Source organism: Anguilla rostrata, chromosome 13, assembly GCF_018555375.3.
Source record: "Anguilla rostrata isolate EN2019 chromosome 13, ASM1855537v3, whole genome shotgun sequence".
Taxonomy (NCBI): Eukaryota; Metazoa; Chordata; class Actinopteri; order Anguilliformes; family Anguillidae; genus Anguilla; species Anguilla rostrata.
The window spans coordinates 18,725,423-18,741,492 of record NC_057945.1 but is presented as its reverse complement, the minus strand read 5'-3'; the positions used below and the strand labels follow the sequence as shown (position 1 = coordinate 18,741,492).

General features: G+C 44.0%; 1 protein-coding gene across 1 annotated transcript in view; it reads right to left on the bottom strand.

Annotated features, from left to right (window-relative positions):
• Nucleotides 1-283: 283 nt before the first annotated feature.
• Nucleotides 284-16,070, bottom strand: part of LOC135238541 (semaphorin-3F-like) — a 34,638-nt gene continuing 18,851 nt past the window's right edge. The window contains exons 3-18 of the mRNA XM_064306550.1: nt 11,853-12,013; nt 11,690-11,752; nt 11,212-11,331; nt 10,906-10,999; nt 10,359-10,478; nt 9,993-10,138; nt 9,706-9,820; nt 9,356-9,425; nt 8,870-9,014; nt 8,382-8,604; nt 8,191-8,279; nt 7,780-7,821; nt 7,161-7,318; nt 6,917-6,984; nt 5,738-5,865; nt 284-5,299 (exon numbers count right to left, since the gene is read on the bottom strand). Coding sequence (XP_064162620.1) covers nt 5,021-5,299; nt 5,738-5,865; nt 6,917-6,984; nt 7,161-7,318; nt 7,780-7,821; nt 8,191-8,279; nt 8,382-8,604; nt 8,870-9,014; nt 9,356-9,425; nt 9,706-9,820; nt 9,993-10,138; nt 10,359-10,478; nt 10,906-10,999; nt 11,212-11,331; nt 11,690-11,752; nt 11,853-12,013 — 2,021 coding nt within the window. The 3' untranslated portion in view covers nt 284-5,020. The remainder of the gene's footprint in view (nt 5,300-5,737; nt 5,866-6,916; nt 6,985-7,160; nt 7,319-7,779; nt 7,822-8,190; nt 8,280-8,381; nt 8,605-8,869; nt 9,015-9,355; nt 9,426-9,705; nt 9,821-9,992; nt 10,139-10,358; nt 10,479-10,905; nt 11,000-11,211; nt 11,332-11,689; nt 11,753-11,852; nt 12,014-16,070) is intronic.

The following is a 16,070-nucleotide window of genomic DNA, read 5'->3' as shown; positions in this document are numbered from 1 at the left end:
TTGCATTAACACGCATCTTAGGCATATAGAACAAATAATATAATTTGTGTCATAGTATAAGACCAAAATGTATTTCAATGGACAAATATCTTAATTTGGAGGGAAAAATATTTCTGTGACGTGAATGTTTGCGCACACAGCGCTAATAAAGATGCAACTGTGTTTCAAACTATTATCTACATGACATGGTAGAAATCTACCATTTTAAAAGTATTCTTTAAAAATATATTTTCTTGTACCTTGTGTGAGTGTCTGTGAAATAGAGAGGGGTCTGTAACTTGGGTGGGATGGGTCAAACTGAATTTTATTTTGACTTATTTTGCTACAAACAATTTTCACCAAATGGGTTCAAAGAGGTAGACTTTGAACTTTCTTTCGGGTCAAAACAACAATAAACGTAATCCAATGAAGGCCATGTGACCTAGTCACTATTTGACATATTGACCAGTTTAACAGTTTAACTGAACATCATAAAACTACAGAAAATAGCAGCTAAATGAGAAACCAGGGGAATCCAGAAACTAGAGATTTAATTTATACATAAATCTATCTCTAATGAAATGGATCATAACACAAACAGCAGAAATTGCTAATTTATGCGATTATATTTATCCCTACTGGAATGGTTAAACAGGCAAAAAATAACAAAATGGTCCAAATCTCATTGAGAAGGCAAAACCAAAACCATCACAATAATATTCAAAATAAAAACACAATAAAATCATTGACCAGATTTCACCTTTAATGTCAGCATTACATGCAATTAAGTTTGAGAAGCTAACACTGCGGGGCATATACTGTATGTATAAACATGTAACTGCAGGTGTCTAGAAAGTTCTGCCCCTCAATGCACACCAACCCTTTTGAACAAAACACATAAAACATCCTGTTCCCCCAACATCAACATACACAGATCACATTAATATGTACATCCACAAATAAATATCGGAAATACCAATTGGTACAGCAAGCAGCACAGGCTTATGGGAAAGTCAAAAGTCAGAGATTAAAAGGGGTTTAAACCACAGACCAGCTTTCAATTGTCAAATACACTGGCAGCCAAAAACAAATCACTCTAAAATTCATATCTACACTGACCATGAAGGGTCCTGTTGTTCTGCTGACATTGTTGATCTGGAACCAGAGGCCTCATTACAGAAACTTCCTATGTCTGAAATCTTATCTCAGTTTAGGATGACATCTAGGATTTTTGGTATTACAGAAACATGTTTCCTAACTGCATTTAGGAAAAAATCTTATCTTAGGGTAGGAGTTTAGCTATTACAGAACCGTCCTAACTGAAGAATTTCCTAAGTTAGGATGGCATAGACCCTGTCCTAAATATAAATAACTGCCAAAAATGGCAGCACAGCACACTGTTTTTAGTTATGTATGGTAATGACAATGAAGATGGGGCACAACCTGAACCCCAAAATATTATGATTGAAAGGCTACTCAAACCGTATGATGACGCTTTAAATTTCCCGGACCATGTATTAATGGGTATATATCGACTGCCAAGACAATTAATTTTGAATCAGATCGACATGCTATGACGGGCTCTGGAGAGGCCTACAAGGAGGCATGCGGCTCTGTCAGTGGTCGTACGGATCACACACGCACTTCGTTTTTTTGCTAAGAGTGACTTCCAGACTGAGGTTGCAGATCTGTCTTTAACATCACAACCTTGCGTCTCACGTAACCTCACAGAGGTCACCAGCCAGTGACAAGTGAAGTGAGACAGCCGTTGATATTACATTCTAATCAAGGATACAGGCAGTCTTGTGTACATTCTAAACACAGATACAGGCATAACAGGACGAGTGCCGATTGAAGAATCGAGTTTACAGTTCTAGTTAGGATTTCTTAAGTTAAGATAAGATATGAGGTCTCAGATAGGATAGGACACAGCCATGAGTTTAGGAATTGCTTCTGTAATAGGAAGATAGGATTTTTCCTATCTTTGAAGCTTAAGTTAAGATCGGACAAGCAGTTAGGGAATTTTTCTGGAATGAGGCCCCAATCCCATGATTACCAAATACGACATTGAATTTATATAGAACCTTTCAGTTGATGTCATAAACTGTAAGCACTTCATAGTGAAGTGTTGAAACTTCAAGCACCACCAGTGTGTATCACCCACGTGCACAACAAATCAGATGGGGTGGAGAGGAAGGGAATTATTAAACCAATTTAACTTAATTCAATAATTAGAGAATGTAAAAACCCTACAAACCAACCATAAGGATGATGCAGCACTAACACAGATACACACACCTGTTCTCCTCTTGGGACTTTGTACTGGAATAGCATTGGGTCAGGATTTTCCACATCTGTGTTTATTTGAAGAATTATTAACACAGATCCACCCTTGTTTATGGAACTCCTGCTTTCATTCACACAAGTCTCATCAGTCTTGTCCAAGAGAATGAGGTCATTTTTGGTCCAACAATCTTAAAGCCTCTCAGTACAGAGATCAGAACGTGTGCATCCATTTGCCTAACAAATCAAAGCCTGCCATGTGTAATCTACATAAATAAGGAACATAATGGTGGAACCTTTCACACCGGGACCCGCACACTTTTGGTATTTCACCGTGACTGGTTCAGCACAGCGTGTACACATCCTTCCTTTCTCTGTCACAGATGACAGCAGATTGCTCTGTTTCATTAAAGATGCACACAGTGAACTGTTACAAACAAGCACGGGCCAGGAATCCTTTCCAAGGTCCAGTAGATGATTGACATGGTAATGTTGGATCGGTTTGGTCCTTTCTGATCTTGTAATATGTTTGGTCATCTAGATATGGACTAGTGTATCAGTGCTCTGGATCAGCCCACTGATCTACTTTACATTAGCTGTGAAGCACACTTGTTAAAGGCGATAGCTATATACAGTAACTGTTACTGCAAATTCCCTTAAATAGAAGCCAAACATAAAAAAATACCTAAGTATTAGGAGGGCAGTACAAAACACTAGAAATAACAACTTTCATTTTAAAATTCCCTTTCATTTTGATTGACCAGTTTTAAACAGTTAAGAATAAAATATCCCAACACCAAAAAGAAGGAGGGTGCTATGGTTGCTATGGATTTTCCATTTGCAAAATCCTTTGTCATATTGGTACAAACATTTGCTAAATCCTGTGTCACATTAATCCCTCCCTTCAAAAAAAGGCACAACAAAACAGAAACATTTTCAAAGACTCATTAACGACAAGGACCTTGCTAAATTGAGATTAGTGTTACTGAAACGGGGTGGAATATCCTAACCATGCAGCAGAATTCATCTAAAATCGGTTGTAAGCTTAAATTGATCCAAATGAATAAATCAATCGATGCAACACATTGACCACATGCTCAATGTGAAAGCTCTACCTAACAGAGTGTGAGCCCTGGTGCACCAGGGCCTGTCTGTGCACACTGATAGACATACCTGAGGACCTGCTGTGGAAATGATTCATTCAGAGGTGGCTTCTGTGCAAATGAAAACCCATGAGGGGAAAATAAATACATATGGAATACTACACCTATCAATTTTACACAGTGAAACATGATTGCACTTAGCAATTCATGAAAATGATTCATGACACACATATTAAATATATGGTACACACGTGTATTAGAAAGCTCCTGTGGTTGGGGTATGATTTTGTTGGAACCCTGACATAGGGCGAATACACAGTCCTGACATAGGGAGAATACATGGAATTATTATCAACGCTAAGCGGGTCAAATGGCTGCTCCAAAGCCTCAAAGGATAGGATCTTGAGTTGACGCGCTTGTGTTTCATGCCCCTTTGTGAGATGTAGTTGATTTGTAGCCAACATAATTTTCCCAAAGTTTGATTTCATCTCGGCTCCGCCCCTTTGTTCTATGTGTGCCATTCAGCAGGCTCCAAAATGGTGGCTTATGTTCCACTGACGCCCCTTAGCTCTATGCTTGTTGTAATGTGAACCAAAAGGACAGCTTTTGTTTGACTCATCTTAGCTTTATGCATCCTATTGTATTCTATGTTGTTCTCTGTTCTTACTGTTTGAGCACAGCTTACATTGAAAAAATCTTTTGTAATGAAAAGTTTGTGGTCTCACTCATATTTAATTGCACATACAGACCCAACAAACTTTCCTCAGGGAAAACTGACTCGACTTGAGTCTTTGTTTTACCAGTGTAAGAGGTTATTTGTTTATTTTCTGTGGCTTTGAAACAACTTATTCTACACTGCTTTATGCAGCTACAACAAAGTGCCTAGCAAATGATACCCAATCGCACAGCAGTGCAGGGCCTGTCCAAGATATCCAGGAGTGGTTGGGGTCTGGGGCCTCTGTCAGGCAACCCCACACCTGCAGAAAGTGAACGTGTGAACAAGTGTTTTTAGCAGAGAGGGATCCACAAGAGGGGCAGGCAACCATTACTGGAGGGGCGATGTGTTTTCAGGTTTTTGTTCCCACCAATTCTCCAGGCTCAATTAGCTGTATATGCAATGCTGGTTCACCAGAGGATCAGATCACAGTAAAATGATTCATATAGGGACAAAAAAATTCCGCAGTCATTCATCAGCTTATCCAGACATGTGGCTTAAATGTCAGGGCAGGTAAAAGGACGGGGAAATTAGATAAGTTAAGAGCAGAAGTTGGTGTGAAAATGCAGATAAAGATGTGACCCTCCCTGCCCATCCCTGAATCCATAATACCCTCAGCATGGTGGGGGCATTTAGGCTGAATGGGGGGGTTGGGGGGGGTTTGTCCTGACTCTCAGCATGCAGGGGGGTGGGGCCAGGGCTGGACAGGAGTCAGGCCGGAGTATCAGTCTCAGTGTGAGTCCGGCACTCGCCATGCAGAGGAATGGGGTCAGGGGTTAAGGGTGGGGTCATGAGATGGGGTCAGGGGCAGATTCTGAGCAGTCCCAGCATTGGGTGTGCAGGGAAGTGGGGATGGATGGACGGGGTGGGGGGGTGGGTCTCAGTAGTCCTGGCTTTCGGTGTGCCTCCGGCTGGTGCGTTTGGGCGGTTTGGTGCCCAGCTAGTGCCAGTAGGACTGGCAGTACTGGTTGATGAGGCGGACCTCGGCCTGGGGTGGGGGCGGCGGTGGCGGCGGGTGCTGCTGCTGCTCGGGGGGCCCGTCGGGTGAGGTGAGTGCCTCCACGATCTCCCGGTCCAGGATGCGCAGTGACACACGAGCCACCGTGTGTTTGAACCTGTTCTCCGTGGCAACGCAGTGGTACACACCCCCGTCAGACTGTGTGACTGACTTCAACAGGATCCCATGACCTGTCTTCAACACCTCCCGGTCTCGACTCAGCTGGGGGTCAGAGGGAAGAGAGAGAGAAAGAGAGGAGGGAAGGAGGCAAGGAGGGAGAAGAGGTAAAGGGTGAGTGAAGAGATAATTAGCTGTAGCCTGTGATTTATCCCTCTTTATTTTGGTCATTGGTACATTTGTACTATACTTAAAACTCAAATGAAGTTTGTGTCTCTCTCTCTCTGTTAAGGTCAAGCTGGGTTCCAACAGAATTCCTAATACAGTATTCAAGGCCTGTTCCAGGACATTCATTTTAAAAATTACAATCTTATAAGTTACTTGACATTTACTAATATAATTCATTACAATGTTAAGCCACTGAAATGACAATAAACAATTCTATTTTCGTATAACAATACTGGCTATTGGCAATAAAGGTGAGATATAAAATAATTTCAAAGGTTTTTACTGACTACTGGTGACCAAATTAAAGTCTTGTACCACTTTCCGACGTCCATCTTTTTGAAACAGCCATTTGACGGTGGCCTGTGGGGACCTGGGCTGGCACTCCAAAAATGTGCTGCTGCCCTCCACTCCAAACTGCACTGTCTCTCTTAGACGCTTCTCAACTGGGATGGGGAGAGAGAATTGCGATTACAGTTTTACACTAAATGGGAAACTTTGAATGTCTTACACAGGCATGAGTCAGAGGAAGGCACTGCACTTGCAGCTTTTAGCTAGCAGACCGCAGGCACTCGATTGACCAGCAGGAGTCACTAGAGAAAACAATCACTGGCCCCAGGTCAACCAGTGCGTATCCAACGGATTTCCTCATGCAATGGTTTTTTTTGGGGGATTAGGCTTGGAATTGGCCAATTGTCCCATGTCCCATCTATAAAGTGTCTATGTGACAGAGTCTTTTTAAAAAGTTCTGAAAAAATGAATTGAATTGAAAAGGCAACACAAAGGCCCATTTCTGAATATTCTAGCTAACCAGTTTTACAGTTGTATAAGTGTGCCAACTTTGCTCAAATATACCTTCTCTGTGAAACACAGGATGTGGCCCTCCCCACATTCTCACTGGTTGGGCGGCTCATTGAATTTCTAATTTCCTTATTCTGATCGGCCGACTCCAAATGCCTAACTCTCAGGAGTTCAGAGTTGACCGCAGCATGGCAGCAATCCAATCAAATGCAAAGGCTGGGGCAGGTGTGGGCACTGGGTTTGCAGGACAAAAAACAATTCTCGGCAGGAAACGCATTTACAGCGTCCGGACTGCCGTTCACAACCTATGCCTTTGCATTGTGCGCGAACAAAGCGGCGAAGCCGTTCCCGCTAATCTCTCTCGCTACAGGAGGTGGTCGAGGGTGTTGATGGCACATGAGCAACACACAGCAAACGATGACTGCCCGCCTGGCTGAACAGCAGAACCCCTGCCCCTGTGCACATCACAGCAAAGGGAAGCACTCTGTGTGGGCTGCAGCGGAAGGGAAGTGTGGAGCAGTTGGCTGTGCCCATTCCTGAGCCAAGAACAACTTCACTTGGATTCATAATTTGAGTCTTAGCTTATGCCAAAAGTTGAATCGTAGTGCACTGTAGTTGTGCTAGATTCTGTACTTGTGCACGCAAACAATTTTAAAGCTGCAATAGACACCTCAACTCAGAGACACATTGTCTTACCTTTAGCGTTGAAGCCTCTGCACTGGCGGAGAGGGTCGCCATGTTTAATGTCCTGCCTCCTGCTTCTCCTGAGCGAGGGGAGACAGAAAGCAGTGCTGCGGTCAGCGCTTCACAGAACAAGGCCCTGTAGACATTCTGAGTCTGTGAGACTGAGCTCCAGGTTCCTCCCTGGAGCGGGCTGAAGGGAGCAGGGTTAGAGATGCCCCGTGGGGGCGAGGCGAAGGCGCGCAGGGTTAGGGGGTACCTCTTGGTTGCGGGTGTAAACGGGGCGCAGCTCTCTCCATCCCAGGCGCAGTAGGGGTCCCGGGCCAGGCAGCAGTCGGAGCAGGCCTTGCCGTACACTGGACACCTGTGCAGGGCCACCTGCGTCAGCCCCGCCTCCGACGACACGTACAGCTGTTGCTATAGAAACCAGGAAAGGAAACACGTCACCTCCACTGAACACAGATGTCAAACATGTTAGCTCATTCTTATTGCCTTTCTAAAATAGCACTTACTTTACTGATCGAGGGATTTGATTTTCATCGCAATCGTTACCATGTGTATTGATTGTTTGAATTTGAGAGGTTTGTGTATTGACTTTCCCTCAGTCAATTTCTCTTGCTCTTACCTTACTGTGCCAATTTTGCTTTTCCTTTGCTGATCATGAGTTAATTAAATGCATTGTTCTCATTCTGTGCTCATTGTTCACCTTGTTCCTTTCTTATAACGTTTGATAGTGAGCCCCCCCTTTTTATTTTTATTTGTCTGGATGTAAATTTTGGATTTTAATTGAAACATTTTCTTCATTAAATTAATAAAAGACAACTAGGCTGAAGTAGATTCAAGATTCAAGCACAACACGCATAGTCACAAATCCTTACCCTCTTGGAGGAAATTCTCATTGTTTTGACAGGAGCTGCAGTCTGAAAATGAATGAAGACAGGCCATGTTATACAGAAAGCATGAGGAATAAAATGGGTTCCATTAAGGATATTATCGAATTCTGCTTATCACTGTATATCACTTATTCTGGGAATTTACTTGCCAATTATATAATAATTAGATCTTATTATACATCACATTATATTAATTATTACGATATATATAGTGTTGAATGTCCTGCCCTACACTGACAGGTATCTGTAAAAAGGGCAACATCAACATTCTTGCATTGTTACCTTTAAACGTAACAATGCAAGAATAATAAAAAATTTAATGTAAATAATTATAAAAAAACATGGCAGCTACATAAAACGCAAATACATACAATACATCATTATTATTATTATTACCCTGAAGACCTCCCCTTCCTCCAGAATGAGCTCCTCTAAGGTGTTGGGATCCTTTGGAAGGACTATGACTTTCTGGACTGTTCCACGGTCTGAAATAAGAGCGGGGGTGGTGGTGGTCAGGTTTTAATGTGGAGCTGGCTATGCGCAGAGCCCTCCCCGCCCTCACAGAGAAGTTCAGAAGTGTGACTCACCTGTGCCCAGAAACAGCACCTCGTACCGGCCGTCCACCGCATCCACTAGGTCCACAGCAATGGTGGTGAAGCGGTAATCCACACCCGTGCGCACCACCAGGGGGCGCTTGTGCACTGGGTACACATGGTGGTACATGAGCGGGTGGTTGCGCACAAAGTTGATCGCCTCGTCCGAGAACTCCTTGGTGGAGCGAAGGTCCGGGGTGAAGGTGCCACCAGGACACTATGGGGGGAAAAGGGTGACCACTGTTCAGTTCTTTTCAAATTCAATTCAATCTCAGATCAGAAAGTTTTAATGTTTGTCAAATTTAGAAGGAAATTTGCTTTGGTATTCTAGCTCAATCAAAAAAGCTATGCACAAAATACCACACATCGCATCAGAAGCACTATTCACCAAAGTCACAGCTACCAAAGTCCCTCATGCTGTTTTATAGCAGTGAACTAGCCGCGCTGGCGCAGGGGTACGATAGGGTTTTTGGGGTACTCACCGTCCCGGGTCGGGGGTAGGGGATCTTGCCAGTGTAGGCAGTCCACTGGTAGTTGTGGCCATGCTTGTGGGAGAATGGGCCGTTGAAGACATTGCGGATGTCAGCCATGGAATACATACACACTGCTGAACCTTTAAACACAGAGCTGAAACACACACACACCAGTGAACCTTTAAACACACAGCTGAAACACACACACACAACCTCTGAACCTTTAAACACAGAGCTGAAACACACACACACCAGTGAACCTTTACACACAGAGCTGAGTGATGCCAAACAAGTAGATCTGCAGCAGGCAGAGTAGAATACTTTCTAAAATAGAATACATGATGAATATCTCTTGTGTTTTTTCAAAAAAAATTTGCTTTTAATTGCGTCAAGGCATTCTGCCAGAAAGACCAAAACAGAAGCCTGCACAGAAGAGAGGGATAGCGAGAAAAAAAGAAGGAGAAAGAGACAGCATGAGAATAGAGGTGGCTTTACCCAGCCGTGGAGAACACAGCATACACGTCAGGACTGCGTTCATCTTGAGTTGGCAGGATAAAAACATCCCCTGAAAACAGGAAGCAGGAGAAAAGAGGAAGTTGCCATTATGTTCATTCCCTCATTCATAGCTATTGTTCCTGCCTCCTTTAATCAGAACCAGTACTTCCTCCAGACAATTGACTCTTCCCCCATCTTATACAGCACAGCACTGCTGCTCGTATCACATATTCACACTACGGCTGAGAGAATGTCAGGGATAAAACTTTCTGAATTAAACTAGAAGTTAGCATAGCAGAGGGCCAAAGCAGGCCTGGTAGACTCTATGGGGGTCGGGTCAGTGGGCTCACTCAGTTCATCAAAGTAGGTCTCCACTCCGTCCTCGCCGATCACGGAGCAGACCAGCCGAGCCTTCAGGAAGGTTGTCCACTTGTTCACCAGTGACTTCTGACCACCATCATCATTCTGAAGTTTGGGGGGTTGGGGGGTCGGATAAAGAAAGACAAAGACAGGCCTGCATTAGGACAGCAAGGCTCACTGAAGATTGGAGTTTTGATACCTCTATGTGGCAGGGAGATGTGATGCAGCTTTAAAGCTTGTAGCGGAAGTGTCGAGCATGTGTTGTCTCAGTTCTCACCAGACAGATGCGGCCGACCCGGGATAGCACGCTTGGGCTGGCCCCGCCTCCTGACTCCAGGGTTTTCTCCCGGAAGAAGAAATAGAGCTTATCGTCGTTCCTTTCTGAGCTGTCAGGGATGTACTGGATCTGAACAAACACCGGCTCTGAAAAACAGAGAGAGAGAGAGCACAAAAATCATCCACAAATTAATTTTTGGGTCATATATCAAGACCCTTCCTGCACCAGTGGGCTCACCCAAATTGTCCAGGGATATCCTGAGAACCACTGGGAGACGAATGCCATGCCCACCTGGTGTGTGTCGAGCTCCTCCCTTGCCAGCAGAGGAACTCAATCCACACAGGCCACACACACGCACACACTCACCATTGAGCCACCGGGAGTCGTACTGCTCCGTCCTGACGGGGGGCCGGCCCCCCAGGGTGCGGAGCACTGCCGGGTCTGTACCCATGAAGTCCACGTGCACCCCCGCGTACAGATTCCCATCTGGAGAGAGGGACGGACAGCGGCCATTACAGGAGAACATAAGAACATATGACTGACGGTGGAATTAATCAAATGGCTATGACTATTTTAGTAACAATGCGTTGTTTACACATATGGAAAATACATTTTATTGCTTTATTAATATTCAGTGGAAATGTTTAGCCTGTATGCACATTTTTTAAAAAGAACCTGACTGCCTTGAAAAGTTAGCTGATGAATCCTGATGTATAGCATTGATTCACTTCTTTTGTAACACGCTAGGTTCAATGTGTACTTCTGTGTTCATGCTGAGCTGTGGAGACCTACATCCTTCTCTGAGGGATAATGAACTTGAATCTAACACTGAGTGATAAGGACACTGCTGGGTGCATGTGTTTGAAGGCAAGAACAAGGTGGTTTGGTTCCTGAGGATGTGGGTGGGGCTTACTGATGAGGGTAGCGATGTTCTCCTGATTGGGGTCATAGGAGCACTTCCCCTTGCCTGAGTCCTGGTACCCCGGGACCAGCCGGAACACGTAGTCCTGAGCAGTGGCGGCAGGGGAGAGATCAGGGGCGTGGTCAAGTAGTCAATGCCATCTCTTCAACCTCAAAATGTATGAGCTCCATCTCAATTTCAATTCAATTCAAGTGGAAATTTTTACAATTCCCTTAAAACTCCCATTTCATAATGTCTGATTTCCCATTGAACCGAAATGGGCGTGGTGCGGGTGCGGCGGCAGGGTGCGGTACCTACCTCAGCCTTCCAGCCGCGGTTGATAAAGGTGCACATGGGCCGGTACGCTCCGGTGCCACAGGCGTACAGGTGAGTCCGGTTCCACGGTTCGATCAGCCGCACAAAGTTGGCACACTCCCCCTGGTACCAAGACAGCACAGGGGTTAGGGAGTCATCCCAGATTATTAAAGTCCAGGTGTTTGGTCTTTTATACATCCATATTTGTACATGGGGGCAGGGGAGAAGAAAAAATGATAAACACTCAAGTGTCCAATGAATTGCCAAAATATGCACATCCCAAAACTCATTTCAAACACTTCACTTCAGCTGGGGCTGTAAGTACTGTATGCTCAGATCATGACAAGACAAATTTCAGAACGGCATGGCTACTGGCAACGGCATGCACAGAGGCACAGGTGATTGGTTCTCTTCAGGCAAAAGCTGGAGAAAGAGACATCCCCGATGAAATGGGACAAGATAAGAGAAATGGAGAGATCACCTGTCCTCCTTTTCCAGTCATCATACACTGCCCCTTCCTCTGGGTAGACGCTGGCCAGTGGATCTGAGAGAGAAGGAAGGAAAAAAGGAAACGTCAAATAACGACAGTAGGTCAGCCCGACACATATGTAAACGCTCGCGCACACACATGCACACGCTCTTACTATGAGAGGTTCCTTGTTGATGTTGTGCATGTCGAGGGCCACCAGGTACTCGCGGCTGCCCAGGTACAGCCGGCCCTGGTCCTGGTCCATCAGCAGGATGCGATAGTCGCTGGTGTTGAAGGAGAAGCTGAAGGGCCGGATCGTTTTTGTGTCCATCAGCTCTGCAGAACAGCATCACACAGATCAGCTCACCTGTCTGACCGTTTCTCACAAGTATACAGCATCACACAGATCAGCACACCTGTGTGACTGTTTCTCACATGTATACAGCATCACACAGATCAGCACACCTGTACTGACCGTTTCTCACATGTATACAGCATCACACAGATCAGCACACCTGTCTGACCGTTTCTCACCTGTATACAGCATCACACAGATCAGCTCACCTGTCTGACCGTTTCTCACCTGTATACAGCATCACACAGATCAGCACACCTGTGTGACCGTTTCTCACATGTATACAGCATCACACAGATCAGCACACCTGTGTGACCGTTTCTCACATGTATACAGCATCACACAGATCAGCACACCTGTCTGACCGTTTCTCACCTGTATACAGCATCACACAGATCAGCTCACCTGTCTGATTGAGTGTTAATCACCTTTCCATCAAGATGCAGCCACAGGATACCCCTTACATCAATTAAACACCTACAGCGGAAAAAATACCCTAGCATTTTTCATTTTATTTAGGCCGGTAGAAAGAGAGAGGGTAACAGAGAGAGAAGGGATCACATGATTTGAGTGTGGGACTGCAGACTGCCACACATCTCACCCTCAAAATATTGGTTTTTAAAATAAATGTGACCTGAAAGTGTTTCAGAACAACGAGTGTGAATTCCAAAAGGCTAACCCACACTGCAGCTTTTTCAGACTGCAGGGGGCGCCAAAGTATGCTGCTCTACCTGCTCCCCAATGCATACAATCCACCAAGATACAGCAAAAGCCAGATAGATGTGTGTACCGGTGTGGAGATGAAGGAACAGATCAACTATTTTACAGGAGAGAACGAGAGAGAGGGAGGTATGGGGGAATGGAGAGCAGGAGAGAACGAGAGAGAGGGAGGTATGGGGGAACGGAGAGCGGTGAAGCGGCTCTCATTGGCTCTCTTTTCCCCTCGAGAGACGGAGCCAATCCCAGTCCGCTTCTGGACAATGACCTTTGTTAATATTGTTATCCATCATATTTTCTTTTATAACCTTGTGTTGTTTAGTTGCATATTTGTATCCTTTGGAATTAAATATAAACTAGGAAATATTTCCAACACATTGTGAATTTAAAATCACAGACTTGACTATTAAAGGCTCTCTGTTTAACATTTGTTAAACCAGAGCACAGTTGAGGACTATTTCAGTGACCTCAAAAAGTGAAATCTGACAAACGCAGAAGAAGACATGCCGAGACACCACTGCAGAATCTTCTCCCTGCCATTCCCAGCTTGATTTTTTGGCTCTGTAAATTGCTTGGCTAATTAATCAGCAAGCAAAGATATATTTTAAAAAAGTGAATGTGTGTGTGTGTGTGTGTGTGCATGCATGTGTGTGTGTGTACGTGTGTTGATAGGATCACACTGCAATGGCATACTCCACATGAACCCCCGTTGTAATATTATTCAGATTATGAAAATAAAGCACAAATTACTCAACAACATACAGCATTACATACATGTAATTCTAACATATCATGACCAGCACCTCATATCATGATATATCACAACCAGTAGCATCTCATATCACAACATAATCATATTATATCACAACCATCAGCACCCACAGAAATCACTGTGTGAGTGAGTCTCTGACTCCATAATCTTGGTGGGGAAATCAGTGCCATGTATGCACAATTCCTGACAACTACCAGCTATTTTTAAATTCATAATTACACAACATGATTTCCATACCACTTTGAACTATTTACATTAATTGAGCTTGAATGATACTTTGCATTAATAGCTATTAGCAAGTGAAGTAATATAAATAGGGGGGGGGGGTAAATTGGACTGCATTTACGTATTAGTGATGATACTTGAGAAGGATATATCATAAAAATCTGTATTACTAAATATGAGTGTTTTTTGGTACACAGACACTGTATGTGTGTGCAGTTGGGAGAGATGGAGCTCCTGGAAAGGCACTTATTTATAGTTCTGTGTGTGGGTGTGTGTGTCTCTGAGAATCAGTGGATCCAAGCATGTGTGTCTGTAATTGTGTACACATGCCTGTGTTTGTATGTGTGTGTGTGTGTGCGCGTATGCGTGTGTATGTGTGTGCGTGTGTGTGTGTGCATGTGCGCATGTGTGGGGGGCGGGCACTGGCGGTGCAAGTGTTAAGTAGGTGTTGACGTAAGGCTGCCTGCCAGTCTCTCCTGCAGCTGTGGGGGTGATCCACCAGCAATCCACACAAGTCCAGCATTCCAGTCTGCCGCTCCACAGAGGACACAGAATCACGCACTCTCACAGTGAGGGGGTCACCAGGGGTTATGGGGGTTACAGGAGTGGGGGAGCTTCTATTCTCAGGACTCCTCTCATGCCATTCCCAGTGGCTTTATTCAAAAATCCCTGATCTTTGCGCAAGGGAAAATGGACACGTGGATCATCCCCAAAAAGCTCTGCCTATTGTGTGCACCTTATCCAGGACTGACAGAGGAGCTCAGACTTCTCACAGCGATGGAGTCGGTCTACAACTGCGATGGAGCCATCCCAAATCGGACACAAATCAGGCCAACAGACACATTTTTGATTCCACTGTGTTCACCATACAGCATAAACACACACAAACATGCATATATACAGTGCCCTCCAAAAATGACTGGCAGCCTTACTGAGGATGAGCAAAGAATAACATAAATAAAACTATGAATAAAATGGATAACACAGGTTGTGAGCTATACTGTAGGCTTAAAAGCTGAGATTAATGCTTATTTTTATACTTCTAAAGTTTTATGATACTAGAAGATTCTTGTCCCTGGGTAGAGAGAGTGTACAAAGCACTGACAGGACAATAAAATTATGATTAGTTGAAGACTTTTTCTCCAAGAAAAGGTATGAAAAAATATACTATTTCTGAGCATATAATACAAATCTTCATTTCCTGTGTTGTTTATTTTATACAGCCTTTTTCACTCATCTTTATCAAGGGGGCCAATAATTTACACATAGTATCTATAACATAAACACGTGACCGGTCCATCCAGCACGACGCTAAGATGGTCTCAATAAACCTCCAGACTGCAGGGAATTATCAAAAAATCATCCCCATCTCAGCTTCTTCCTGCAGACAAGTTTAATATTTTATTTGTGGGGCATTTTGGCTTTCAATGGGCCGAGCAACTCTTTGAAATGCTGGAGAGATATGGCTCACTGAACTGTGCTTAAACTCCTGTATGATGGCCAACCTCCATGCTCCTCTGATTCTGTCGAATTAAAGCCCTTGTTCTTCAGCTTCTGTGGTTCGAGGCCCTTTAGCAACCACATCAAACCCTTTCACATGGAAATGGCTAACTGCAGGGGTCAAGGGTCAGAGCACACACCCCTCTCCCTCCTATGTTTTACAGCTACCTGGAAGGATAAATATTTACACTGTCACCAAAGCACCAAAGTGGCCAAGGAACTGCCCAGCTAACACCAAACATTTAAACAATGTTGTGGATGCATTAGAGTCCCTTTGGTTGGGAACAGAGTCAGGACAATATCTGCCAAATAGTCAAATGTTTGTTTTGAGCCAGAATGTATTTCTGGCTCAAAACAAATTCAGTTGCAGAAAAACATCACAGGCATGCCCCTTACTGGTAACATCCCTTAATGGTTTTGAGGGAGAGCTGAAGGGAGGTGGGTGGAACATTAAAAAAAATTATAACTCTCCCTTACTTGTTTCTCCAAGCTTACACACTGCACCTTTAATAAAAGCTTGAATCTGCATTAACCACATTACAAATCTAAAATTGTGGAGTACAGAACTGAATCAAGAAAAAAATACACCTTTTTCCCAAACATTATATATATATATACATACATACATGAGATCCTTGATCCACACACATCCCCTGAATAAGATTGTCTGCATTACTTCAACTATCAGACAAAGATTGAATAATTAACAAACCACAGAACAGACTACCTGAACAAACATTAAATTCACTTTGTGAAAGACCTGGGAAGGAAACTCATTGACAAATTTTGCAGAACCGAAAGAAGCCCCATTCTCAAGGAGCCAG